Below are 27,542 nucleotides of genomic sequence, written 5' to 3'. Positions count from 1 at the left end.
TGAGTTATAGCTTTTTACATTGTGCAAGGAAGGTAAGTAAGGGAGCGTTCAAGTATTACGTAACGCAATTTTTGGAAATTTTGGACCCCCCTCTCCCCCATGTAACGCGCCGTAACGTTTTTCTAACGTTTTCCCTAGTAAAACGTTACGTAACCACCAAGTGACCATTTTTTTTACCTAAAGGCCACAATTATGTGGAGTAAAGTACCGGAAAGTCGCTAATAGTACATTATTGCAGAGGCCGGGAAAGGGCAATTCGTGGATGAGTTTCGATCGAAGAAGACGAATCCACGAATTGCTATTCCTGCCGAGGCACATATAGTGCTTTTCTCCAAACATGCGAGGAAATAAGGTAAAATAATTATTTAAGCATGAAGCATCACTCAAATCGAACCTTCACATCAAAATGTCAAGTCAATTTTTTTTTTTTTTGTGGGACATTGTATTTGTATAAGCTGTATACTTTTATGTTAATAAATAAATAAATAAAATAAGCACAAATCAATAAACAACAAAAAAAAAAAAAAAAAACTATTTCCCTCTTTAATACATTTTTAAAAGTTAAAGGCACAAACTTATTCTGCCATTCAGTTCAATATTCGTTCATTCAATATAATTGTGCAATATAGTTGGTCAAACTAATTTGTCAGTCAGTAAGAACCAGGAAAACTATACCCATCCTTTTCTTTTGGGTGCTAGTATTAGTGTAAGACAAAGATAGTATGATTCTCTTTGTCTATGATTGAAATGAGAAAGTCCTTTGACAAACTATATAAGCTTTATGAACACCGATGAGATCCTTAAAAAAATATAAAAATAATCTTTGATTTTATTAAGCAGTATTCGCACGATCATACACGAGCACAACGGTCTTGTAAGAACGAGACAAGTAAGGTCGTTTATCTTATTATCTCACTCTATCCAATAGCTTGAAATGATAGCTGATCGGGACGTGTAGACGCGGCTCGCGGTTATAATAATTGGCTGTTTGCGTTTTTATTTTTAAAAAGTATAAAACACTACAGTAATAAGTTATTACTGTAGTGTTTTTTTACTTCCCGTCCGCTAGAGCAGGACAGCGATAGTTTGATTTTTTTTTATTAGAGTTTGACAATAACGAAGACCTTCCCGTACTATTTTTGCTACAATAAGGTGAACATTTCCGAGCATATTGGAGAAAAATACCTTTGTTATTGTTTTAATCTTATTAATATTCCATCTAAAAGTTTGGGAAAATTTACGTTTTAAAAATGCGTGACAATATTACGTAACGCGTAGTTCAAACCCCCCCTCCCGCCCCTGTAACGCATCGTAACGTTTTACAAGACCCCTCCTCCCCCCCCAAATTCGTTACGTAATACTTGAACGCTCCCTAAGTGAAATTTTGGAGACGAGGGTGTTTAATTCACGGAGAGCGTCTCTTCTTTACATACATTTAATGATTAGTTTTTACTTACAGTGACCTGTCCGTTCGGCGTCTCAGGTTCGTCCCACTGAATGACCATGGTGCTCGAGCTCAGCGGCCGCACTTGAACATTCCTCGGAGCTGAACCCGGTTCTAAAAACAAATATAATTTCAATCATCTCCATATTTACTTATTTTGACCCCACTTGGATGTATGTACGTTCAAAGAATTTAATTTTAGTACCATTTCGTCACAGTCCAGTGACAATAGATGAGGTTCATAGCGACTTCCATATTGATTGTCACTGTGACTAGGTACGAAATGGTACTAAATTAAATTCCTATACCGTACCAAGATGCCGTCAAGGCAAGATTTGCTCAAGCGGATTTATTTATGGTATTTTCAATTTATTTTTTTCTTGAGCAAAGTAAGTAACCAGTTAGTGGTAACAAAAGTTCACTAAAAGGAAAACCGAATAATATACAAAGGGACTTGGGCATATCTTATCTTAAGCTTTGTCTTAAGTATACAATCCAGCCAACAAACCGTATCGAAATTGCTGAAAACATTTACCCATTTAATTCCACTGTGAGAAAAAGATGAATGAATATCCCAGACCTATGCAGTCCTAATAATACTCTGCGTTTATAATATTTGTTGGCTAGAATATAAAATAATATGAAAATGATACCCGTAAGCAATTACGAAAGAAATACGCACAGTTCAAAATGCGTTATCTACTTACAACAAAATTTACTGGGTCTAAAAATACAACACAACAATTTTACACCTGCGTTTGTACCTAATGTACCTACTAAATAAATAATATACTCAATGTACTGAAATACACACGAAATAGATACCATATTGTACTAAAAAAAGGGACCAAGGCCGAGGCCGGATTCGAACCGGCGCCTACAGCATTCACGGCTAACACCATAACCTCTAGACGGCACTTGTCCTAATTTCTTGAGAAGGTATACGTAATCTTGATATAACATAACTTAAACATTTTAACAATAACATTGATTTGTTCCATGGTTGTAAAATTAAAAATTCAATAGATAAAATAGCGATTTCCGAAAGTAACATTTTATTAATATTTCAGTTCATGTTAAAGCAGTACACGATTCATTTCATTATAGAATACGTCAATAGTTACTGACGTATGTCATAAAAATAATTCAGGCTTAAAAGCAATTAATTCAATTTCCATTTAGGAATAACAATGTTTTCAGAATATGTTACATTCATGTTGACTTGACTGATAAAAATGGACGAAATATTTTTAGCTGATCACAAGTTATCTGGGTTGTTCCATTAATATTTATCACATATAGCTGAAGGGATTAATATATGTTAAATAATTGTGAGCAAAAACCAATAAAATCCAATTATTTATGATAATCCAATTAATTCCAATCACATTACGGTATTAGCATGAAATGATGTCAGTTCATAAGCGGTTTTCAGATTATTGGTACGAAACATAATTTATTTTTTATTAAAATTCATGTTTGTATATTTGTTGTGAATGGTATAGCTTCAGGTATATGAAAATTAGAAAAAGTTTTGTGTATTCCTACGCGTACCTAATATAATATGTGTGTAATGTTACCCTAGTTACCTCATATGAGTAGATGAGTGTAGTTAACTCATAAAATAAAACTTAACATGAGACTGTTTAATCAATATGTGTCTATCATAAAATTCATAAATCATTACGAAATCTTCAGTGCAACATATGAAGTCTTCTTAAATTTCCCATTTTGTTAGCCACGCGAACTCTACTCAAAGCACAATAAATACCCGATTTAATTCACAGAGCTACTAGTTCCGGCATATTTCCCTCCTCATAATGATTATTACAAAAGTTACGCGGCTAAGAACTTGGTCTGTTTTAAGGTATCTTCGAAATCAACTCGCTGCTAAGTAATTTCGGCGGCGGCATTAATATGACAAAGTCCTTCGCAAGTCTTCCCAACAGAGCCCTAATAATTAAAAGCCCATTGTCGTAAAAGTAATAATACGCAAACAACGCAATATCAAATTAAGATGAGACAGGGATGCTGTCAATTATGAACAAAATTGAAATAAAAACACGACAATAACCGGCGACACAATGCGGTATAATCGCGCCACGGAAAAGGGGCGTCACTTAATGAAAAATCTCTTTCCGCTTGTAATACTCGGAAAGGACGAGACAATAAAAGTTTTTCGACCGCGGTGTAATATTAAAACGACATAATCTTGTACCCGATGCCCGCATAAACTTTCCCTTTATTACAAACGTAAAGAAACAAACTGCTTCAATTTTCGTATGACAACGTTTTTATTAGCATCTCATCAGAGTTCCATTATTGTTTTGCTCCGGCAATCGAGACAACTCGAGTGGGAATTAAAAAAAACTCAAATTTAATATTTAAGGACGATAAATTTGATATGATAGCTGCTTGACAGGGAGCAAGAAAATGTTTCATTATTTCTTTGTATCAAATGTTGTTTCCTACAAAGAGGGGAGAATTTTATTACGAGATTATTTGAAAGCCATCCGACAAAGAGGTACTGTATTAAAAATAAAGAATACAATGAAAGAGATGTTTGCAGAATGCGAGTAAAGAAGAATTTATCAGAATTATAGAGAAACCCTGTTAGAATTATTACACCATTGAAAATAATTAAATTACACCCTCATGCAAAATTATAGACGCCACGATAACGAATCATGCTATTAGATACCCTGGTTACATGTACATAATATAATTCGAGTTTCTTATATACTTACTGGCACCTCCATACAAGGAATCCACTGCAAGGATGCACGAAAAAATATAGCATTAGTCAATAGAATATATAGTTATTATCAAATCACACAAACGGTGCAAAAACGGGGAAGGTGTGTAACGACCCTAAAATCGATAATAAAACTGTAATGGTGCATGAATAAATAACTGAAACAGGTCACGCACTAAGTCTACTGTCTACTTTAAATAAAAATAAATGTGCAAATGAAATAAATAAAAGTATTGTAAGGAAACCACTCGAAACCGAACTTACATGAAGCAGCGGCGATAGTCGTACGTCGCGTTATTGAGGGCATGAAATACGATCAAAATAAATACCTTAAACTCAGCGCAAGAAAACAAAATATACTTACTACCTATTTACTTAATTCCAATGCAAATAAATACGGAACCGAAAGCGATACTGTCGAAATGAAACGAAACAAGCTAATGGATGATTGCGTATAAATCCATACGTTCGAAAATAAAAAATTATTTGATAACGGTAATGATATGTCAATTTGAGAATATATTCGGAACTGTCCGTGCAACAGCTTTGATTTAGGTAAATAATACCACGTCTGTTAACTCAATTACCTGGAATAAAACACGGGTAATACTGGATAAAAACATTTTGACGTTTGTGGTAAATTGCGGTATTCCGGAGATTCGTACGTAAAATGAATAACAAACATTTATATAATTTAAGTTTATAAATATGTTTGTAGTTAGATTTCTAGTATTTCGCTCGCAATATTCGCTAAATACTGTTTATGTTGGTTTCTGTTGAATATGTTTATCTAATGGACTAAGCAATGAAATGTAATATCTTGTTAAGAAAATTTAAAGCGCCATCTAAACGTAATTTATATTTTTGTAGAATAATCTTGGTCATGTTTTGCTTTTCAATTTAAGCAGACTTTACTTTGACTAAATCAAAGATGAATCGAGCTCCCCTGAGTTGGTTAGAACTTCTTGGTTACAAGGAGACTTGGTTATAGCTTTTTTTTTGGGTTTCCCATATGTAACTAGTTATCAGCGGGATCCTCCAAAACATACGGTATATCGTCACTACTTTAAAAAAATATCGTATCTCGCACTGCTACTAAGTTAAAATAATAATAAAAGTTAAAATGCAGTAACTCTGTATGCAACTATGCATCCCATACATACTCGTAGTTACAAACAACATTTTTCTTTTGATTGACAGAATACGATTCGAGTTTTTTTTCAAAGTAGCCACAATATAAATGCATACGTATGCATGTTTTTATGCAACTTTTGACTAATCTACGAATGCCTTCTCTAACAACTTTACATGTAAAAAAACATGAATCTAAATAGATACCCCACAACCACCATACAAAGGCACTGAAGGGCCTAAATTTTCATACGAAAGCTATAAAAATGTTGCATAACGGCGCGATTCGGGAAATGATTTACAGGTTCACTAGATATGAAATAGTAAAGATATGTGACGTTCCACGGCAAAAGGTACCTTATGGCGGCTGGCACTTACGCTATTATTAACGCCGCTCCTATATTCAGCCGGGGCAATGGTACCTTTTGCCGTGAAACGTCACATATCTTTACTATTTCATATCTAGTGAATCTCTAATTCATTTCCCGAATCGCGCCGCAAGTATCTAGTTTTTGAGATTATAGGAACTTTCAGTATGAGAATAATAAAATTGTTTACCACCAGCGTCGTATAAAATAAAAACTTAATAAAAAAGGTGATATATGAAATATGTGCGCGTACCGGTTTCCCCCGTAGTGATGGTGGCCGGCGCCGACGGCGGCCCTCGTCCGATGTTGTTGACGGCGATCACGAACATCTCGTATTCGGTGTACGGGGACAGGTTCGTCACGGAGTAGTACTGGGTTATGACGCCGGAGATTTCACTGAATGCCTGTCGATAGTTACAAATGTGAGTCAAAGGGTAGATAAACTGAAATAGATGTTATATACGAAAGCAAAAGTGACCAAGGTCTCCAGTGCCCAGGGCTGGCATCAAACCAGAGTCCTTTGCATTCGCGGCAGATGCCGCTCTAATAGGTATTGAATGACGTAGTTCGTTCTGCGGTCTTCCGCCTGCTGTACTATAAAGGCACACTTTGGGATGCCCTTGCGAGAACTACAATAGAGGACCCAGAGGACTGGCGCGTACCTCTCTCAACGTATCGCCCTTGCGATACAGAGAGTACACCAGTGTCATGGGGTCAATGCCGCAGGGCGACTTGTTGGACGGGGTTTTGTGATCGAGGTTTTTCTTTTTTAATAGGAAAATATTTTTTTTATATTCTACTAACCTGGTTAGCATATTTGGGTTTGTACTGGATGACGTAGTACTGCGGTTCTTCCGGACCGCTGTAAGACCAGGCGAGACGCACGTTGGTGGCGGTAATCTCCGAGGCACGCACGTCGGTGGGTGGACCCGGGAGAGCTGTGAACATTACAAATTCTTAATACTCAAAATTTCCTAGTCAGTTAGAAAAAAAAAGATATAGATTTTCTTTTGAACAATGGATACCTACAAGATTATTAAATTAGAAATATTAGAATAGTAGGGTCATATAAATTTTATTGTATTCTTTAACTCGTTCACGTCTTTCCTGTAGACATCTGAAAGTTAATCAAAACCTATTTTCACGCTGCCCCTTACAGGCGGGATACGTTTTTTTAGAATTTGAGACTGAAATAAAAAAAACGTGATGTATACGAGTATATACTCGGGTCGTTAACTTTTGTTGTATTGACCACAGATGTGACCTTTCTCTGAAACGTGTTTGACCCATTAGGAAATTAATCTATAAATGGACTTCAATCATTTAAACACAAATGGAACTGTCTTATAAATTACTTTCAGCCGACAAACTCTTTGAAAGAAACTTTCCCTGAACTCTTTTAAGCCAATTTAGGGACATTGTTTTATTTCGCCGCTTCGCAAATATAAGTCTTTTATCTCGGTTTCAAAGGCCCAAGTAACTATTCAAGTGTATCGATGACAAAGAGTTTTTATGACAATTCCATTCTTTATAACCGTTGTAATAATATTTTATTATTAATATAAATGCAATGTGATTTCAATTTAGAAAATTATTCGACACTTTCACACTCACACTATTCAGCTCACTTGCTGGAAAGTTGCTTGCCATGTAGCCATAAAGAGAAGCAAGTTACAAGCTTAGGTACATACATGCATTGTAGACAATATTTACCAAGCGGCCGCAATCCGCAACGTATTTACCCTCCGCTCCTCAAATCCATTATAAAAGGGCATTTCCAAGACCAACTCAATCAAATTACATTCATAATTTCTTTGAGTAACTGTTGCAAATTTATGGTAATAACTCCTCTGAGGTACAAAGAGGGATTTAAGGGAATCAAATTGATAAATTGCGCCAAGTCGTCGACATTGATTATGAATTAGTGTTATAATTCATTAATTGAAAGGGTTGCGAGTGTCAGACTGATTAATGATTAATTATTGTTCGGCGAGAATTAATTTAATTCGGATTTCACGGTTAGTTGACTGCTGGCTTTGGTATTTGTTTACAATTTGTTTGATTAAACGCAAACGCTACAGGCAACGATTATAGGTAGGTACTTATATAATGTATAACTTTCTGAAGTTCCGTAGTCAAAATAGCAAAAAAGCGTACATGTTAATAGAGTTAGGTCAAGATAACTCTGCAACGATTTTGACAGCACAGACTGTGCAAGTGTTATTCATACGTTATAATTTGATAGAATTTTGACATTAAATATAACCCTTGCACAGTCTGGGCTATCAAAATCGCTGCTAAAAATATTTTGGTCTAACCAACTAAACATCGAACCATCATCGAACAAAAGTAAATTGAAGAAAAAAAACTCAATGTAAATTAGAGCCTCTACCATCAGTTTTAACATTGACATAACGCTCACGTCTACGTAATTTACTTTCTGTACATCTCGCTTGCATTATTGCTCGCATATGCGAGTACGAGCGAGATGCATAGAAAGTAAGTTACGTAAACGTGAGCGTTATGTCAATGTCAAAACTGGTGGTAGCCGTACAGGTTGTAGAAAGCACTTTTCAACAAATTTAAATATGTTTTGATGTTAAACCTAAGTTTTTCATTAGGGTCTGAATTTTAAATAAAGAACACAGTTACTAATTAGATTTTATGAATTTATTAGTATAATTTAGCCGCGCAGAAGTTAATCCGAATTACTTTTCAAACTTTTGGACTTCATCATGTCAAAAATACCTACAAGGTACGCAATGAAAAGAGATTTCGGTGAAAATACTTGATTTTTTTTTCTTTATTTAGAGTTCACGAGAACAATAAATAAAAAGCTTCATACGCGTTTGTAAGGTCGTTGTGTATTGCAAAAACCGTCAATGTCAAAACACAGTACCTACTGGCTACAATCCCTTTAGAGTCGTAAAGTTGTAAATCGAACTACTGGGATATATTAAAAAAACCAGCTTAGAGGCCTACACTATCATGCCTTAACTCACATAGCACTTTGATTACTTACGGCGATCGTCGTGACGCCGAGTGAATGGGCAGAAGCCTCGCATGTTTAGAAGTCGGCTTCCCTGATGTTTTCAAGGTCAAAGCCGTCGTAGCGTGCAGTAGCATGCTCTAATCTACTAGTACTTCGGTACTATTCTTAATGCCCAGTGCACTATCGGCCTGGCATATACATAGAAAACATGTTTCCAAGATTAAAGTCTATGATAGCATGTTTTCTAAAAATGCTTACATTGCACTTTGACTTCAGCTGTCTTCTCGATGACTCTGAGGACGCTGGCGGCCTCGCATTGTGGTTGGCGGACTACCTGATGTTTTTCAGTTTCAGGTTGTTGAGGCCGACATATTTTCAAGATCGGAGTAAAGTCTGTGGTAGCATGTTCTCTAAAAATACTTACATTGCACTTTGACTTCAGCCGTCTTCTCGATGACTCCGAGGACGCTGGCGGCCTCGCACGTGTAGTTAGCGGACTCCCTGATGTTCTCCAGTTTCAGGTTGTTGAGGCCGAGTGGCGGGTTGTCTTCGGGCGTCAGCCATTTTGTTAGACCTGTCAATGTGCAATTAATGTTTGTATCCTTTATAACTTAATTACAAAGATACTGTTATGATACAAAATTAATTTATATTTTTGTCTTCGAAAATTAATGATTATTTAATTCGCGTGAAGATGGGTCACTAAAACTAACTCTTAACGTTTCTTCAAACAAAAATGTCACTTTTGACACTGACATATCTAATCCATATCGTAGCTAGCCGTAATATTTGACGTATCCGAAAGTTCGAATCGGACCGTCATCCGTTAAGATCATTTCTATGGACAAAGATATACCCACAGAGTCCGCTGTTCTATTGTTCGTAGCATTTGTTTCACTCACCTTTCCTCCATTTGACGGTGGGCATGGGAGAGCCGAAGGCTACACACTTGAGCGTGACGTTGCCCCCGAGCATGACTTCGGTGCGCGGCGGCGGCGGGATTGAGAACTGTGGCGCTACTCTTCTTACTGTTGACAAAACAATGAGTTTTTACACACAATCAAACACAAATGATCACAATCATCTTCGATATAAGTTTTTATAGCTGACTGTACTTTTAACAGCCATATCCTTTCGTATGTATTGATGGTCGAAAATCGTGAATTCATATGTACCTCGGTCGCGCCGAGTAGAGTAGAAAAAATAATTGTCGACAATAATTAAAAAAAACTACTAAACATTCGGTTAGGATCCTTATAATACACAGACGAGAGGTCAAAGACTTTTATCGAGCGATCTCGCTGTTTCATGGCCTTTTTTGACTTCATACGTGTATGGTTTCATTTTCGGTCTCCATCATCAAATTAATTTGATGTAAACATAATATTCTTCTTAAGATATAACTTCATAAGATTTCATTACAGACCGTTAACGAGATATGTGTAACTAAATAATAGCTTGTAACAAGCGTGTAACCAGTACAATGTAGAGTAATACAAGAATAGCTAATGTTTTATTATTATACACAACAAGATCTTTCATGTTACAGTGACCATAATATACTAATATATCAAACAAAGAAAAATATTATTTAAGTCATTTGATCCCTTCTTACGAGACAGAAGACACACATTAAAGAAAGGGACTGATCCCTTTCAAAAAGTGAAAATAAGAATCTGAAATACATTTTTACTAACGGGTAATAATCTCTTACACGAGTTTCTTTGTTACAAACAGAAAACGCGTCGGATGGTGGTTCCTATTACCGTTCCTTAAAGACTCTTTTGATTGGGCTTTACTAAATCCGTACAGGTCAAGGCTGGTGCAATCATATGCGATACAAATGGGGATGGACCGAGAGTCAGTTGTGTGACTGCGGCCTTGAAGAGAAGACTACCCAGCACATGGTTGTTTAAGTATCTTACATTTTACGTGACATCAACTCGAAATAAAAATGAACTGTACGGTTACCATCAGTTTGTCACTGACATAAACGCCGTCGAGAACGTAATTTACTTTCTATACATCTCGCTCGCACTCGCATATTAGTGCAAACGGGACGTATAGAAAGTAAATTACGTTCTCGACGGCGTTTATGTCAGTGACAAACTGATGGTAACCGTACTGTTATAGCGACCATCGTTTAACGCGGGAGGTATATAATCGGTTTTTAATAACTTTAAAGTATTACGCCATACATTTTCCATGCCAAAAACAAATGAGCGTTCCATACTATTTCCTATGGGCACTTCATAGTTACAAAAACAGAGTACATTATTTTTTTCCGAAACTCCGCAAATCTCATTATGTTAAACACATTATTAATGAGATAGGCGGGGAGCGGCCATTTTGTAGCCGTCAAAGTAGCGGAAAGACAAAGGTGGAAAAACATTTACCCGACTTCCCATTATGTTAATTAAGTAGCCAGCTCTTAGTTATGGTGCCGTGGTGTACCCGAAGGGCAGTCGTACGTATTCGTAGTGGCCACGCTTATAACGTTTTTCGGTAAAGCCGTCTTGTCCGCAGGCCGTGCCATTAACTCAAGACACAGATCACTCTCATTTTAGATGGAGCTTATCCTGGCATCGAAACGAGGTCTGAATGATGTTAGTTATCAATTTATCATTCGCGCGTTCATTTCGCTCGGACTTGTCCGTACATGTATTAGCGCGAGGAAGACGCACGCGCGAATGATAATTAACTGACATCATTCAGGTATCGTTTGATGTCAGGTGCATGTTCAAATTGGCCTGTTAGTCTACTTGCGCTCACCAGATATTGCCGCTTGTATGCTTATATTATTGTGTATCCATGTAAATTAAATATATCAATAAACGAATAGAGAGAGATAGTTCTAGATGTAAACATGAAATGTAGTAAGAAATGGTGTACAATGTAACTGTCGTTACTTCTATCTAATTGTCTTTATTTGTTTTTGTACTTGTTTTATAAAATGTGTGAGGTGTGCAATGAAAAGTACTGTATTTGTAACTGAGTGGTGCGGCTCAGGTAGTATTTTAGAAGTCTAAAAGCGTTTATGTGTGCAGATCGCTAGTTCTTATTTCCTCATGTAAAGCCAGTTGCATTGGAGTATTTTTAAAAGTACATAATTCATTCATCAATTGGCCACTTGCATGCAGCGGGTGTACGGACCAGGTTAAAGATAAGAATAATAAGTGTCAAGTGGAGCCTCAAAACAATATCAGAAAAGCGACACCGACAAGACCTGGGTACTTAAATATATGGTGATGAACTGATGAATGCGGTGTCTATTTAAAGTAGTCTATGTCTTAAGGTAAAGTATGTGTCTTGTTTACCCGCCGGAAGGTGGAAGCTATATTGGCAATGGTACTTTAAGTTACGCGCGTTTGTTTACTCGAGAAGTTACCTACAACAGAAATAACACAGCTTTTTTACTAAAGTACTTTAAACGTATTGTGGTTAAATTAACTATGTGGTTTTTGGTGTTGTGGCAATTGTGGGTTCGTGGCGTTTTGACTGACGAAACGGATCATAATTATTTGCGAGTTATAATAATTAAGCGACGGTCTGGAAACGACGGTGGTTTCATTATTGTACTGTCACTGTAAGTAAATGTTGTATTGATTTGTTCACTATTGTACTATACGATGTCACTGTAATTAAATGTGACGTTCTACGGTAAAAGGTACCCCTTATGCCAGTCGGCGCTTACGTCACGTAGCACCGCATTAGTATTGGGGAGTCGTTAATAAATAATAATAGCGTAAGTGCCATTACCCGTGGAATGTCACAAATGTTGTAGTGATTTGTGAAGGAGCCCTTAAGCCCTAGTTACAGAATCATTATATGAATTTTGAATTTGAAAATCAAGTAGTGTACTTATAAGTGCTTGAGCACTACTGGTGGCGTTTTTTGACATTTGTGTTTGTAAGAAAGATACTAAATTTAACGGAAATCTGCTGAGATTAAAACAAAATAAACGACGAAATCCAGCATTTATTTGGACTACATTTTGAAATATAGTTTGTTTCTTACAAACGACAGAAAAACGAAAATATATTTTAAGAAAATTAAATGTTTGTAAATACGCACCGAAAATTTCTAAAGAAAATCGCAAGAATTCCTATTAGCTAAAAATTAGGGTAATTTCGATCAATGGGTGACATTCTACGCAACATAAGACGAAACTCGGACAAAGTAATTGGTCTCCTCAAAATAGCTAACGCGAAGGAATTTTCAATTTAAGACAAAGATAAGGGTTTTTGTGAATTAAATAAGAAAAATTGTATAATGGAATTAACTAGTTTTGTTTAATCAAGCGAGTATGTCTTATATACTTGAAATTTGTCTAATTAAATTCCCCGACATGCATTTTAACTGTGCACCTTTTGTATACCTATTCAGGCATTGATCAAATTGTTAACAGCAGCATATGAAAGATTAAGGTTACCGCACACTTATCCGTCCATCAGACTTAAACATCGCCAATCTGGCATCAATCGCAAGCAAGCAAACTCATTCGACTCAACCCCCTTATTCATAAACGCGCTACAAAGCTAATAATCGTTTGTCCTTATCTGTCATTTTGATTTATGTATTTGTAAGAATGGATAAAACATAATCTAACTTTAGGGCTGATTTAGACGGCCCGCGAACTCGCATGCTATTTTAGTTACATTGCGGACTGTTGGTTGCGTCCAATTCAACCGACCGATCAAAAACCGCAATGTAATGAAACACGGATGCGAGTTGTCGCATCGTCTAAATCAGGCTCGTAAAGTTTTATGAATAAGGGGGTATAAGTGTCCATTGCCACATGAAACATACAAATACTGAACGGCTCGTGAATTCTTTTTCCTAAATCCTACCAAATTTAGAGTCGACCTTTACCTCGCGATCCCCGTCAATTCGAGTCTTTAAAAAAAGAAGTACGTACGTTTCAAACACTTAAACTTCCGTCCTTTTGGCAAAGCACGGTGTAGGGTCATCGGGGAGTTTTTAAAATCGTTATTGGCGCCGTACCGTTGTCACTGTCAGAGAGACAGTCGCTTTCCTGGCTCAATTCCCGTGCCTTACTGCTATTGAACCAAACCAGTTAATCAATACCCCGGGGTCCGTAAAAACTACGAAGAATTGCGGATCATAGTATACTGGTTGAAATCAGGTGATCAGAATGAGTGTCTTTTTCACGTACACTCGTTTTTACGGGCACATGACGCCACAAAAGAACATGTACCTACAGTACAGCGGGCAGTCCTGAGGGTATTTATAGGGAATTTGGTTGGTAATTTTGTCGCAGATTCGAATGTGGCATTAATGTTTGGAAAAGGTATATGCCCTAAATTAAGTTCAGTATGGTTTTACGACAACGTAACACACAAAATATGTTTTATTTTTTAATTTGTCAACTAATACAATCAATTGGTTACGTACCATTGTCAAAAAATCACGTTTGTTGTATGGGAGCACCACTTAAAAACTTATTTTATTCTGTTGTCAGTAATTGTTGTTATAGCGGCAACAGAAATACATCATGTGTGAAACTTTCAACTATTCATGAGATACAGCCTGGTGACAGACAGACAGCCAGACGGACGGGCAGTGGAGTCTTAGTAATAGGGTCCCGTTTTTACCCTTCTAGGTAGGTACGGAAAGCTAAACATAACCAAAAAAACTTGTCAGATATTTTCGAATCTCGCCTGCTGTTCCTGACCCACCCTGAGGTTTTTATTCCCATTCCGCCCGCCAGCCGGACTTTCCCAATTTGTGACAGTTATCGTTCCCGGTATGACGCCATCGGCTTTGATTCAACCTTTTGTCTTTCCCGGTTAGCCCTTTGAAACTAAATATGATTTTATTGCTACGAATGATTAAAAACTGTTATCTGGGTTACAGACATCTCAGGAATATGTTTTGCCTAGAACATCGTTGGATCGGTTAACGTTCTCATAGATGTGTGTGACGTTTCTTCAAACAAAAATGTCATTTTTTGACACTGACACATCTAATCCATATCGTTTCTAGATCTATTAATTGATCTTAAAGTTCGAATCGGGCAGTTACAGTCACGTCATGTGACGGTATGTAACGAGGATATATTTAGAAACAGTCATAAAAGTACATATACCGTGTTACATCACAACTAACTAAATTAAATAATCAGCAAAATCCAATCTCCTAACAATTTTCTCCAAGCAGAATTAGATTCTCATTTGTTTCCATTAGGCGTCTGTTCTTTTGTTTCCAGATTGGCGCTCTAATCAATCAATCTATAAATACTCGTAATTTGCAAACAATTACAAATGAAATTACTTCCAGTCGTAGCGTGCCACGCGGTGCTATGGCGCGTAGCTACTTCTACGGCGTAGGTTGTGATAATTGAAATCTCGGCAAAAACATACACCTGCGAGCAAAAAATTTGTCGGTGCTGCAGAAATTCCACATGGTTTTCAAATAGTTTTTTGATTGAATCAAATATTTATCATCTAAGTATATCTTCTTAAAAAAACTACGAATAAAATCGAAAACTAACGCCTAAAAGATCCTGACGCCATATTTAACGTTAACCAATTCGTTGAAATGGGTCTTTAACTGATACGGTCTCATTAAAACCAAAATATTACTTTGCTAATCCGCGAAAAGATAACGTGCTAGTCAATCAGTGCTAACCCGTTATACTTACTTGCGTATTTTTACATGCAATTAATATTCCCACCCTCCCACCGCAAAAATAAATACGCAAATAAATATAACAAACCACCACCAAAAGAATAAACCTCGACACGTGTTTCGCCTCTCTACGAGGCATCCTCAGGAGTTGTTGACGGTCTGACGCCCGGCAACGGAATGACCTGTCTAGAATGGTCGGCCATATTTATACCTTGACCACTCCCCCTACCGTGCAAGTGTGAGTGAGATGGAAAAATTCGTAATAACGGCGATGACGCAACATTCAATTGTTCGTTAAGAATCATGCCCCTATTGTTGTACCTAATTATTTCCAGTTGTTCCAGAACACCCAAACGCAATCCCTTTTCGCAAACATGTAAAATATCAAAAGAATGATTCTCAGATAAAGTGTGACCTGTATCTAATAAGTGCTTTGCAAAATTGGACTTCTCTGGATGGTTATGTCTATATGACGCAACATGCTCTTTATACCTAGTAGTGAAACTACGGCCCGTTTGCCCCACATACACTTTATTGCAATCGTCACAGGTAAGCTTATAAACTCCAGACTTTTTCCCATTCTCGATCTTATCTTTGCCATTGCAAACCTTCGAGTGCAAAGTATTATTTGTCTTAAAGGCCACAGGAATGTCGTTAGACTTCAAAATTTTGTAAATTGCATCAGACAACTTGCCAACATAAGTTATGCTCGCTTTATATTTCTTAATCGGTTCAGAGGATCGTGCCGCATACAACATAGTGTTGACCATACTATTCCGCTTTTTCCTGATGATACCATCCACAACAGACTTATCGTAACCATTCGAAACTGCTAAGTGATAAATATTATTTAATTCAATCTGATAGTGTTCATCAGAAAGAGGCACAGTCAACATTCTATGCACATAACAATGAAAAGCAGCCAACTTATGCTGCCACGGATGCGTGGAAGAAGCCGGGATAACTGTATCGGTATGTGTAGGCTTACGGTAAATTTTGAACTGATGCCTGTTGTTTACTTTAGTGATTGTTAAATCTAGAAAATTCAATGAGTTGTCTTGCTCTAGTTCCTTTTTAAACTTAATTTTTGGATGCTTACCATTAATTTCAGCAATAAATGCATCCAGCAGGCCCATACTACCCGTCCAACAAATAATCAAATCATCCACGTATCTAAAATAGTATAATATATTATTGTTGCCCACAATATGCTGGTTCTCAAAATGGTCCATAAAAATATCAGCCATCAAAGGACTCAGTGGTGAACCCATAGCCAAACCATCACTTTGCAAATAATACTGTCCCCCAAATCTGAAATAATTTTGTTTCATACAAATCGCTGTTAGATCTATCAATTCATCTACTTCCCCTGGATGTAAACGTTGCCTTTCAAAAAGACCCTTAATAATCTCCAAAGTCTCTCCATATGGCACATTTGTAAACAAACTGTCTACATCCAATGAAAGAAGAACCGCATTATCTGGTATGTTAATGTCCTGGATCTTTTCTATTAACTGCAAGCTATTTTTCAAGCAATATTTCGGCTGGAACTGGGACTTGTCTCTTATAATGGAATTCAACCTTTTTGCCAGATTATAAGTTGGCGCACCCAAATATGAGACTACTGGACGAACTGGGATATTATCCTTATGAATTTTGGGAAGTCCATAAAGAATAGGAGCTCGTGGATTCATAGGCACAACCATACTCTTCTGATGTTCGGTTTCAAAAACAAATGAAGAATTCTTAACTGCTTGTCTAAGATCTTTCTGGAACCCTGGAGTTGGTGGGTTGGGGTAGACAAGCAGTTAAGAATTCTTCATTTGTTTTTGAAACCGAACATCAGAAGAGTATGGTTGTGCCTATGAATCCACGAGCTCCTATTCTTTATGGACTTCCCAAAATTCATAAGGATAATATCCCAGTTCGTCCAGTGGTCTCATATTTGGGTGCGCCAACTTATAATCTGGCAAAAAGGTTGAATTCCATTATAAGAGACAAGTCCCAGTTCCAGCCGAAATATTGCTTGAAAAATAGCTTGCAGTTAATAGAAAAGATCCAGGACATTAACATACCAGATAATGCGGTTCTTCTTTCATTGGATGTAGACAGTTTGTTTACAAATGTGCCATATGGAGAGACTTTGGAGATTATTAAGGGTCTTTTTGAAAGGCAACGTTTACATCCAGGGGAAGTAGATGAATTGATAGATCTAACAGCGATTTGTATGAAACAAAATTATTTCAGATTTGGGGGACAGTATTATTTGCAAAGTGATGGTTTGGCTATGGGTTCACCACTGAGTCCTTTGATGGCTGATATTTTTATGGACCATTTTGAGAACCAGCATATTGTGGGCAACAATAATATATTATACTATTTTAGATACGTGGATGATTTGATTATTTGTTGGACGGGTAGTATGGGCCTGCTGGATGCATTTATTGCTGAAATTAATGGTAAGCATCCAAAAATTAAGTTTAAAAAGGAACTAGAGCAAGACAACTCATTGAATTTTCTAGATTTAACAATCACTAAAGTAAACAACAGGCATCAGTTCAAAATTTACCGTAAGCCTACACATACCGATACAGTTATCCCGGCTTCTTCCACGCATCCGTGGCAGCATAAGTTGGCTGCTTTTCATTGTTATGTGCATAGAATGTTGACTGTGCCTCTTTCTGATGAACACTATCAGATTGAATTAAATAATATTTATCACTTAGCAGTTTCGAATGGTTACGATAAGTCTGTTGTGGATGGTATCATCAGGAAAAAGCGGAATAGTATGGTCAACACTATGTTGTATGCGGCACGATCCTCTGAACCGATTAAGAAATATAAAGCGAGCATAACTTATGTTGGCAAGTTGTCTGATGCAATTTACAAAATTTTGAAGTCTAACGACATTCCTGTGGCCTTTAAGACAAATAATACTTTGCACTCGAAGCTTTGCAATGGCAAAGATAAGATCGAGAATGGGAAAAAGTCTGGAGTTTATAAGCTTACCTGTGACGATTGCAATAAAGTGTATGTGGGGCAAACGGGCCGTAGTTTCACTACTAGGTATAAAGAGCATGTTGCGTCATATAGACATAACCATCCAGAGAAGTCCAATTTTGCAAAGCACTTATTAGATACAGGTCACACTTTATCTGAGAATCATTCTTTTGATATTTTACATGTTTGCGAAAAGGGATTGCGTTTGGGTGTTCTGGAACAACTGGAAATAATTAGGTACAACAATAGGGGCATGATTCTTAACGAACAATTGAATGTTGCGTCATCGCCGTTATTACGAATTTTTCCATCTCACTCACACTTGCACGGTAGGGGGAGTGGTCAAGGTATAAATATGGCCGACCATTCTAGACAGGTCATTCCGTTGCCGGGCGTCAGACCGTCAACAACTCCTGAGGATGCCTCGTAGAGAGGCGAAACACGTGTCGAGGTTTATTCTTTTGGTGGTGGTTTGTTATATTTATTTGCGTATTTATTTTTGCGGTGGGAGGGTGGGAATATTAATTGCATGTAAAAATACGCAAGTAAGTATAACGGGTTAGCACTGATTGACTAGCACGTTATCTTTTCGCGGATTAGCAAAGTAATATTTTGGTTTTAATTAGTATGGATTTCCGCAAAGTAACGCCTGATTCTATTCACTATTTGATACGGTCTCACAATGTTAAATCGAACATGGGTTAAATTTTGTCAGCGATGTTGCAAAATCAGCATCACGAGTTATCCTGACATCGTAAATACGAGAGATCGAATAGTTATTGTTATTTTCAACTTTAAAACAGAAAACCCACAGTGATGCGCAATTTCATCGTGTCAGCACATCGGGATATGTTACGAGCTCGAGCGTTCACATTCTAAATTTTTTTAAGTTTTGATATGTTTTGATTTGACTTGAGTTGCAGTGCATCTCGCTTGTACTAATAACTGCGAGCGATCGTATTATTAAATAAATAAATAAATTTATAGGAACATTCTTACACAAATTCACTAGCGGCTCGATTCGGAAAATGAATTAGATTTCTACTAGACTTCAACAAGTTACGATACGGATAATTTAAAGATATTTGTAAGATAGATATGTCAAATTTGACGTTACCGCGATTCTGGAGGTCCTCTTGAACGATTTCGACAAGTTATGACTTAGATATCCAAGTCACATCTAGTCGATATCTAATGTAGATCTAGTTGATCTCTAAATCGTCTCAAGATCTTGTGATTATCTCTAAATCCGAATAGGCCTGTAAGTCCCACGGTCAGCTCAAGTAGGCTTGTCTTGTGGTTACCCAGACAACGATATATGTAAATACATAGGAAACACCCATGACTCAGGAACAAATATCTCAGGCCCATCACACAAATAAATGCCCTTACCGGGATTTGAATCCAGAACCATCGGCTTCACAGGCAGAGTCACTACCCACTAGGCCAGCCCGGTCGTCATCATTTCAATATCAAATCTATTAACTGCCGCCTGCGGTATTTCCGGACCGATACAAACTTCAGACCTTCAAGAAAAGGGCGTCTAAAAGGCAAGCAAAGCACTTTCAACCCCTATGGTGTTTTTCGGGTCAAAATTATTTTCGTTGCCTTGTTTTTTGTTCTCCAAAACTGTGACGGAGTGTAGCTTTTTGTATGAGATGTAAAATATAATCCACTTACAGCCATGCGATAGCACTCGACTTTTTTTATTTATTTGATAGCGTGACACCAGACAACAAAAATAATTTTGACCCGGGCGTCCATGGGCGCCGGTAATCGCTTACCATCAGGCGATTCATCTGCTTATATGCCTCCTATATCATAAAGAAATAAATGATTAAAAAATATACGAATACCGTTTCGTCAGCCGAAATATATTTGAACTGTGTCGCTTTAACGCTATATTATAATTACTGGGTTTAAAGGGTGCATTTTTTAGCAGCTTATCTTCATATAAAAATCGAGCTGTCATTAATACACATCGATTTCCAAAGGAAAATAACGATTTGACGACTTTAAGCGTTGTAATAAGCGAGATCGTTAGTACATGGAAATATTTGTAATAATTGTAATATTACGTAGGCTTTCAGGCTAAATTATGTCGTTTAGTTACTAGGCTAATACATGTACGGACAAGAACGAGCGAAATTACGATGAAATTTAGACATCACTCTGATATCAGTGAACTTTTGCATTTGCCTATTTGACTTATACCTCTATCTGCCGTATTCGAACTTCAAGATATTCACAAGAGACGACACGTACTAGATCCATTCTAGATACGTTATAGTTTAGATATCAACTAGTTCTCTTTTGCAGCGCAATTCGGGCAACCAATGTCACTTTTACGTCAGATAGAGTAAGATATCTATTAGATGTGAATTGGATCTCTAAGTCTTATCCTGTGGAAATCGTTCAAGAGTATCTGCAGAATCGCGCAAATGTCAAATTTGACAGGTTACATATTAAACATATCGTTATCGTATCTTGGTGATGTCTAAAAGATATCTAATAGATGTCTATTTCATGTGTGTGTATATATGTGTGTGTGTGTGTGTGTGTGTGTGTGTGTGTGTGTGTGTGTGTGTGTGTGTGTGTGTGTGTGTGTGTGTGTGTGTGAGTGTGTGTGCGTGTGTGTGTTTAAGTCACACGGGAGTTTTATTGTAGGTAAATAAAGTCTGACATACTAGTTTTTTTCTCTTTCGATTGACATAATTGATTTAATTATGTTTATGTTTATAATACACTGGGTGTGGCCTGTAACATGAGCAAAAAATTAAACTGTAGGCTTGTATTGTATGTATTGCGAATTTTGTTATCTTTAAGGCGTGACAAGCAACGTCAATCACAATGATATGGGGTGGCGATGGCGTCCATTGAAGATAATATTTATTTTGTATGAAAAATAGGGACTCTAAATACTTCATAATGTTTAAAAGTTGTTGAACTAAAGTGTCACCGTTTGAGGAGTACAATCTATGTTTTAATTATTTGCTCGTGTTACAGGCCACACCCGGTAAAACATATACTTAAATCCAACAGCACCAAAACTCAATACCACATATTACGAAGAAACCTGATTGTAATTCAACCCAAGAAAGTCCCTATATAAGAATAAAACGTAAGATGAGACAGCAAAAAGAAAAGTTTACAAAATGTCCGCTGAAACCGTTTGAAGAGACATAATCGCGTCCCTTTCCAACTCGACAACTAATTCAATGAGACTCTGGCAAGTTTCCTAACTTCGTTACTCGCTCTAAATTGTAAGATGTAAAATTTATAAAATGAAGTTTGTTTACCGAAAGTTTTGGCGTGGTGTAATATAGGTGTGGATATACACGAATAGGTTTGAGCAGATAATGTGGCTACGACCCACATGGCGAATAACGTCAAACTTCATATTCGCTCTTTAAAAATCTGATATTGATGTATTATTACTTAATCTTTAAAAGATAAAAGATTAAGTAAAGTTTAAAGCCGGCCACACACGCTAGGTTTTGCGTGTCGGTTTTGCGTGTGCAAGCAATACCAACAGGCACGACCGAGTTTCATAGGGCACACACACGTAACGACAAACCTGCACAAACTCTCAGTTCAAACCATCATGGCACCGGTAGCGGTGGTTGACGTCGACGCAATAGCGCTATTAGGTTTATTATTTGTAATTTTTTTGTAGGAAATTTTATGTTTATTATTTATGTATAAGATATTTTTTTGCTATGAGTCATACTTTTCAAATTATTAACGAAAAAATAAAAACAAGGAACCTTAGAATTTGTTACAAATAAGTTTCCCTCTTTATTATCTTTTTTAAATATTGATCCCTGCGAGAAGTGTACTGAATCTTTTTTATTGAAAATTTTGTGTAGATTATTAACGTTAAACAACATTTGTTAAAAAACTCGGTTGCCAAAAAGTAATATGATTTGCCAGTCGAATCGATTTTTACAAAAATATGATCAGTCTAATAAATTCCTCTACAATTGCATTTCGTTTGCGAGACGACATTGTTGCGCAGCGACGTGCGACCTATCCCCTCCGCAATCACTGGATGACTGAAGCCTATTAAGCCTGCCAGCAACACACGTTCAGTTATGCCTGCGCAAGCGAAGTGCGCAAGCACAACCGAGCGGCAAAAAATATAAATTTTCATATTTCAAATTTTGCTTGCGCAGGCAAGGAGTCATGTCATACACACGTTTAGTTATACCTGCACAAATGAACTGTGCAGGAATAACCATCAGTTATTATAACCTAGCGTGTGTGGCCGGCTTTATATACCCCACTCCACCAATATAAAATGCACGATGCTGATTTTTTTTCTACGTTGCGTTAGCCGAGAAAAACTATTTTTAATTTAAAATTGGAAGCAAAAAAAAAGCCGACTTAGATATGTAATTGTAAATACTTGCCAAAATTTTTTTTAGGTAATTTGGTAAACTAATGATTATGAATAGAATGAGCTACATAAGTATAATAAATATAGTGTATGCACCCCTACTTCACGTAACATAGTGCAGCACTTCTAAGTTGGAACTAATTGTAAGTATTCAGTCAGACGGTATCTAAATGTGGCGCGTTTAGACGCGAAACACTTTAGTGCGCGACGTTATCAGCATGCAAGCGGGAAAATAGTTGCGGGGTAAATAATATACTAAATTGCAAACGAGGAACTACTTAAAGAGTAGAAGTATACGGCCCGATTCTAACTTTAAAGGCCGTAACACACTATCGCACCGCACCAAGGTCATTGTGCGACGCACCGATAAGTAAGAGCGAGAAAGAGATATCGCATTCTGTAATGTAATGAGGTGTGCAATAAAGAGTATTTGTATTGTATTGTACCTATTTATCATAATTTATTGTTCACTCCGAACTAACACTACTTCGTCTAAATAAAAGTATCCTTTCCTTTTTTTTCCAATGAATACTTGAATTTTTATTAATTATAGTAACTATATAAATCCTAATAAAATCGATATTTGTCGCCCGGACGTCTTTTTAATTGGTAGTTGCATAACTGAGCGTATGAAACCAAAATGACATAAAAAATGCTTGTACGTGAAAAACCACTTAAACCACTGCAAAATTTGGGGATTAAACTTTTAAACAAAAAAACTCACCTTTGACGTACAGCGAAGTGGGTTTCGAAAATTCAGTTCCGATAGAATTTTCCGCGACGCACTCGAACTTGCCCTGGTCCTCTTCCTCACTCTTGACAATTTGCAGGGTACCTAGAAAGAGAGAGAAAATGTAAAACATAACATCAAAGCGCAGTGTTTCTCCAGCAAGTGCGCCCATAAATTGCACGGTACGTTCCAAAACGGGTAACAGTAAAATGAAAACGTAACCTTAAAAGCGTTAGTCAATTCTCCGGCGATGCTAGAAATTGCAAGGTCCGTTCCAAAACTAATGATTAAACAGTAAACTTAAGTGAAGCTTGGTGATATAGGGAAGTTATTTGAGTTAGTTTGTGTTCGTAGCGTGTTCCATGTAAATAGATAAAGATTTATGAGTTAATAACACGGCCCTCGGGGGATCCATTAGGATGGCCAGCGGCCATGCGTCACAGCGGGGTGTTTATAGAGCTTTCATACGGCTAAGGGGTTATTAAGCCAGTGTTATGGCTTTTAGAAGATTTAGTAAACTGAGACGTTTGTCTTGTCTCGGTGCAGTGATAATCAAAACTTTGGTGATTGCTTTTAAAAAAGAAGAGCCTAGTTCGCGACGCTTCAATATTGAAATATTGCAGAAAACGAACGCGAAAGAAAACATGAAACATTTGATGAGATGAGGCGTAGAAAAATAAAACAAACATGAAAAGATCAACCAAACAAACATTCTAAAGATATAGGTAACCTCAGCTCAGAACAAAATTGTGACAGAATTTTTTTTACCTGCATCCTGCATAGTGCAAGTGAATAGTGTAATTGAATGTACTTCGTCTTTGAAATTCGGAAAATTTTAATCTCCATCATAAGCAAAAGGAAAAAAAAAACACAAGAAAAACTGAAATGTCTAGAAAAATACTCTAGGGTTCCCTTTGCAACCGGCAAAGCACTAAGACCAAGGAACTAATTAGTTAAGATACCATATTTCATGAAGCAAGATACAAGCCGTGGCTTTGCTTATTACTTCCCTATGCTCATATTTGCCCAGTTGCAATTTAGACCTTATATTAAAGCGTAAATGGTGGAAATTAATAACAGCATCCGGAGCTATTTATAGGGTTGGCAATCAGCTGGAAACAATTTACGAGGCTCGATGGATCCGCTGATGCTCAGTCAGAGAGTACATGCCAGGAGTTACGGGCATTTTGTGGTGAATATTCTACAGATATAGACGGCCTATTACAAACATCCATAATCGATGTTTCTTTATCTGACTCTACCGCTCTTGTACATTCGAGTGATAGATAACGAAATTTTCGATCTTCTATATCCGTGAATGCAGCCTGCAGTTCTTTAGGTGTACGTTTGTCGTTTACGGTTCTCATTGTTTTTCGGTCAGCCTAAATGTTCATATTTCATTACATTCAACATAAAAGTTCCACAAGAAATTATACAAACTTCACTGATTTTTAACACCGTATATTTGCTCAAATTTTAAACTGCTAAACGTTTCGTAGACAATAACTTTTTTCAAGACAGTTAAATGACAAGCTGGAGGCAGGAGGTCGAGTTTTTCGTCATCATTAGAGGATTTGGGCAAAGGTATCATATTTATATTAAAAAAAAACTTAAATGCGCCAAAATAATAACTAAATCTATAATATCTAATGCTGATACGATTGTCAAACCACTAAAACGTAAAAAAATGGCGGATTAATTTGAAAAATTTAATATTTGTAAAGATTAAAATTTTGGAACAGAATTCTTTGTAACCCACGTTGCAAACTCGGTAATAACGTACAGAATTGAAAAAACAGTGGGATTTGTGGCCGTCTAAACCAGGTGAATCCGAAAAACTGTCGCCGGGAGAAATATTCAGCGGCATCCAGAAACAACACACAAAGAAAATGTAATTACTATGAAACATGAAGTGGACAGACATAGTTTTAATAAAAACAAACAGCCGACGGGGCAGCGCGAGGATATTATTTACTTTGCTAGCAGCGAAATTAAAACTTGGCAAGGATGGAAAGGCTTCGTCGTTGGGAGATGGTTTCGATTGGCCTTTGGTAATAAATTAATGTAAAGTAGCTTAATGTGTTAATTAATTAAGGAAATGCCACAGATCTAGAATGACGATCACGCTTAAAGATAATAATAATTGAAGTGTGCAAAGGGAAAGCCATCACGTATATGAATATTTCTTGAGTGCGAAGGAGGCAGTATACAAATGAAAAAACGTCCCCACTTTTGTCAGCTTCATAGCGGCCGCGGCCGCTTTAATGTACCTAAACCTAAGGTTAGTGGATTAGAAAATACAAGAAGCTGTACAGGAGATACGGTGGGTGATTATATCTTGGAATACCTCACAGTTACAAAAGCAAATAATTCACGCAATCACATATTATTTCAGAATTAAATTCTTCCAATACTAAAAGTACATTAAGTATGGAATAAGTAATGGCTTCCCCGCCGGATATTGAATGCTCGTCATAAATCATGCAAACCAACGTCAATGGAAACAAGAAAAATAGATTGAAAATATTCCATATACGATTTAAATCCAGCACATGAAAATATTTATTCGAGTACCCAATACTACAAAATGGAAAAAACATAGTCTAGTAAAATGCCTCATATTTACCGTATGCCAAAACTAGATTTGATACAACATAGCATACTTAAACCAAGCTAAATATAGTCTCTGTAATGTTAAATGTTGTTTCGAGCCCTACACCCCAGCAGGGGGTAACAAGATGAAAAGAAGAAGAGGAATGTTTTAATTAATATTTCCTACTGAAATAAAATTATTACTTAGTGAGGTCATACTGTACAACATACAAGGAATTAGTTGTTTCCTACATTTCGCGATTTGCTAGACAATTTCTTTTGCGATTTCGGGGTTGATCCCACAGTTTAAGTTGTAAATATCACCTAACTCATCAGCTCGCGTACAATGTCTAAGCATTAACAACACCATATGTAATACCAGTGACTTAAATGCCATACGATAAATAATTAAAATGAAAATATTTATAAAGCCTTAGTGGTTTCGTGCGGTATTTTTCTTCATAAAGCTAACATCGTCAGGCAAGTAGGAAATATGAGACCGGCGGGCCAGGCGAGCGGGCAGTTTGCGGCAATCAATTCCTACCACGATACGACAAATTGAAATTTAATGCGTGCAACGAATTGTAAACTTTATTAACTTTTGTTTAATAAACTGTAAACAATTTATTTAAACGTTAACTATTGAGTTGCAACTAATTTTGATACCTATAATAAATGTACATTACATTTTAATAAAGCTTTTTTGGAATATTTTAACACGTTATTTTGATTTATAAATTTTATTATTATACTTTTCATCAATAATTACTCTCTGAAATATTATGTTTCACTTAAACGAAAGTTTCGTTATCAGAAACCGTATCCTGTCGGTTGAGAACAACTGCATGTCATCACCTTGTAAAAAAAGTGACTATAATGTTAATACCAGCTAGCATCTTGTACCGTACATTTTTCGCTTTTTAAGACTTTATACCGCCCTGGAGACACTTCAAGACCAACATCTAACATTTATATTTTCTCCATGCAATTTCGCAAAGGTATCAAAATTCAAAGTTATTACTTTTATTTCCAACCGTTTCACTGCATTCCCGGTTCAAGTTTCTTGTTCTATTTTCCCGCAAACAAAGTTACGAGCGCAATCCCACTGCAGTAAAGTAATAAACCGGATTGTTGAAAGTAGTGATGACAGTTAAAATAAAAATGTGGATCATCGTCGCCAAAGTAAAGCCTACGTTGGGCGCCAGCTGAAACTGCAACGTGCTGCAATATTGTACGCGAAATAACTTACAAACTGCAGATAATGTAAACAAGCAGAGATTATTCGTGTTTCTCTTTTATGAAGAGATGATGTTTACAAGTCACAGTAGCCGAACAGTTCAAGATGTTTTTTTTTGTGTCATTGTGTTTTTTAGGTCAAGAACAATCAGATCAAATCCCATCAAACACTAGCCCCTTGGTTTGTAAGACAGCAGCCTTCCTAAACATTGTGTGTTCTACAACCGGAACAGCATTGTAAGAC

At 36.8% G+C, this 27,542-nt stretch overlaps 1 protein-coding gene across 5 annotated transcripts in view; it reads right to left on the bottom strand.

Annotated features, from left to right (window-relative positions):
- Positions 1 to 27,542, bottom strand: part of LOC134795287 (tyrosine-protein phosphatase Lar) — a 646,064-nt gene that overhangs the window by 21,024 nt on the left and 597,498 nt on the right. For 3 of the 5 annotated variants that reach the window (XM_063767084.1, XM_063767087.1, XM_063767086.1), the window contains 7 exons: positions 23,465 to 23,575; positions 9,593 to 9,718; positions 9,115 to 9,264; positions 6,503 to 6,636; positions 5,952 to 6,102; positions 4,192 to 4,215; positions 1,458 to 1,558 (listed from right to left, as the gene is read on the bottom strand). In XM_063767084.1, coding sequence (XP_063623154.1) covers positions 1,458 to 1,558; positions 4,192 to 4,215; positions 5,952 to 6,102; positions 6,503 to 6,636; positions 9,115 to 9,264; positions 9,593 to 9,718; positions 23,465 to 23,575 — 797 coding nt within the window. The remainder of the gene's footprint in view (positions 1 to 1,457; positions 1,559 to 4,191; positions 4,216 to 5,951; positions 6,103 to 6,502; positions 6,637 to 9,114; positions 9,265 to 9,592; positions 9,719 to 23,464; positions 23,576 to 27,542) is intronic. The other 2 variants (XM_063767085.1, XM_063767088.1) reach the window with 1 other exon arrangement.

The sequence above is a fragment of the Cydia splendana genome, chromosome 12 (assembly GCF_910591565.1).
Source record: "Cydia splendana chromosome 12, ilCydSple1.2, whole genome shotgun sequence".
Lineage (NCBI taxonomy): Eukaryota > Metazoa > Arthropoda > Insecta > Lepidoptera > Tortricidae > Cydia > Cydia splendana.
This window is presented reverse-complemented; position numbering and strand designations above follow the sequence as displayed.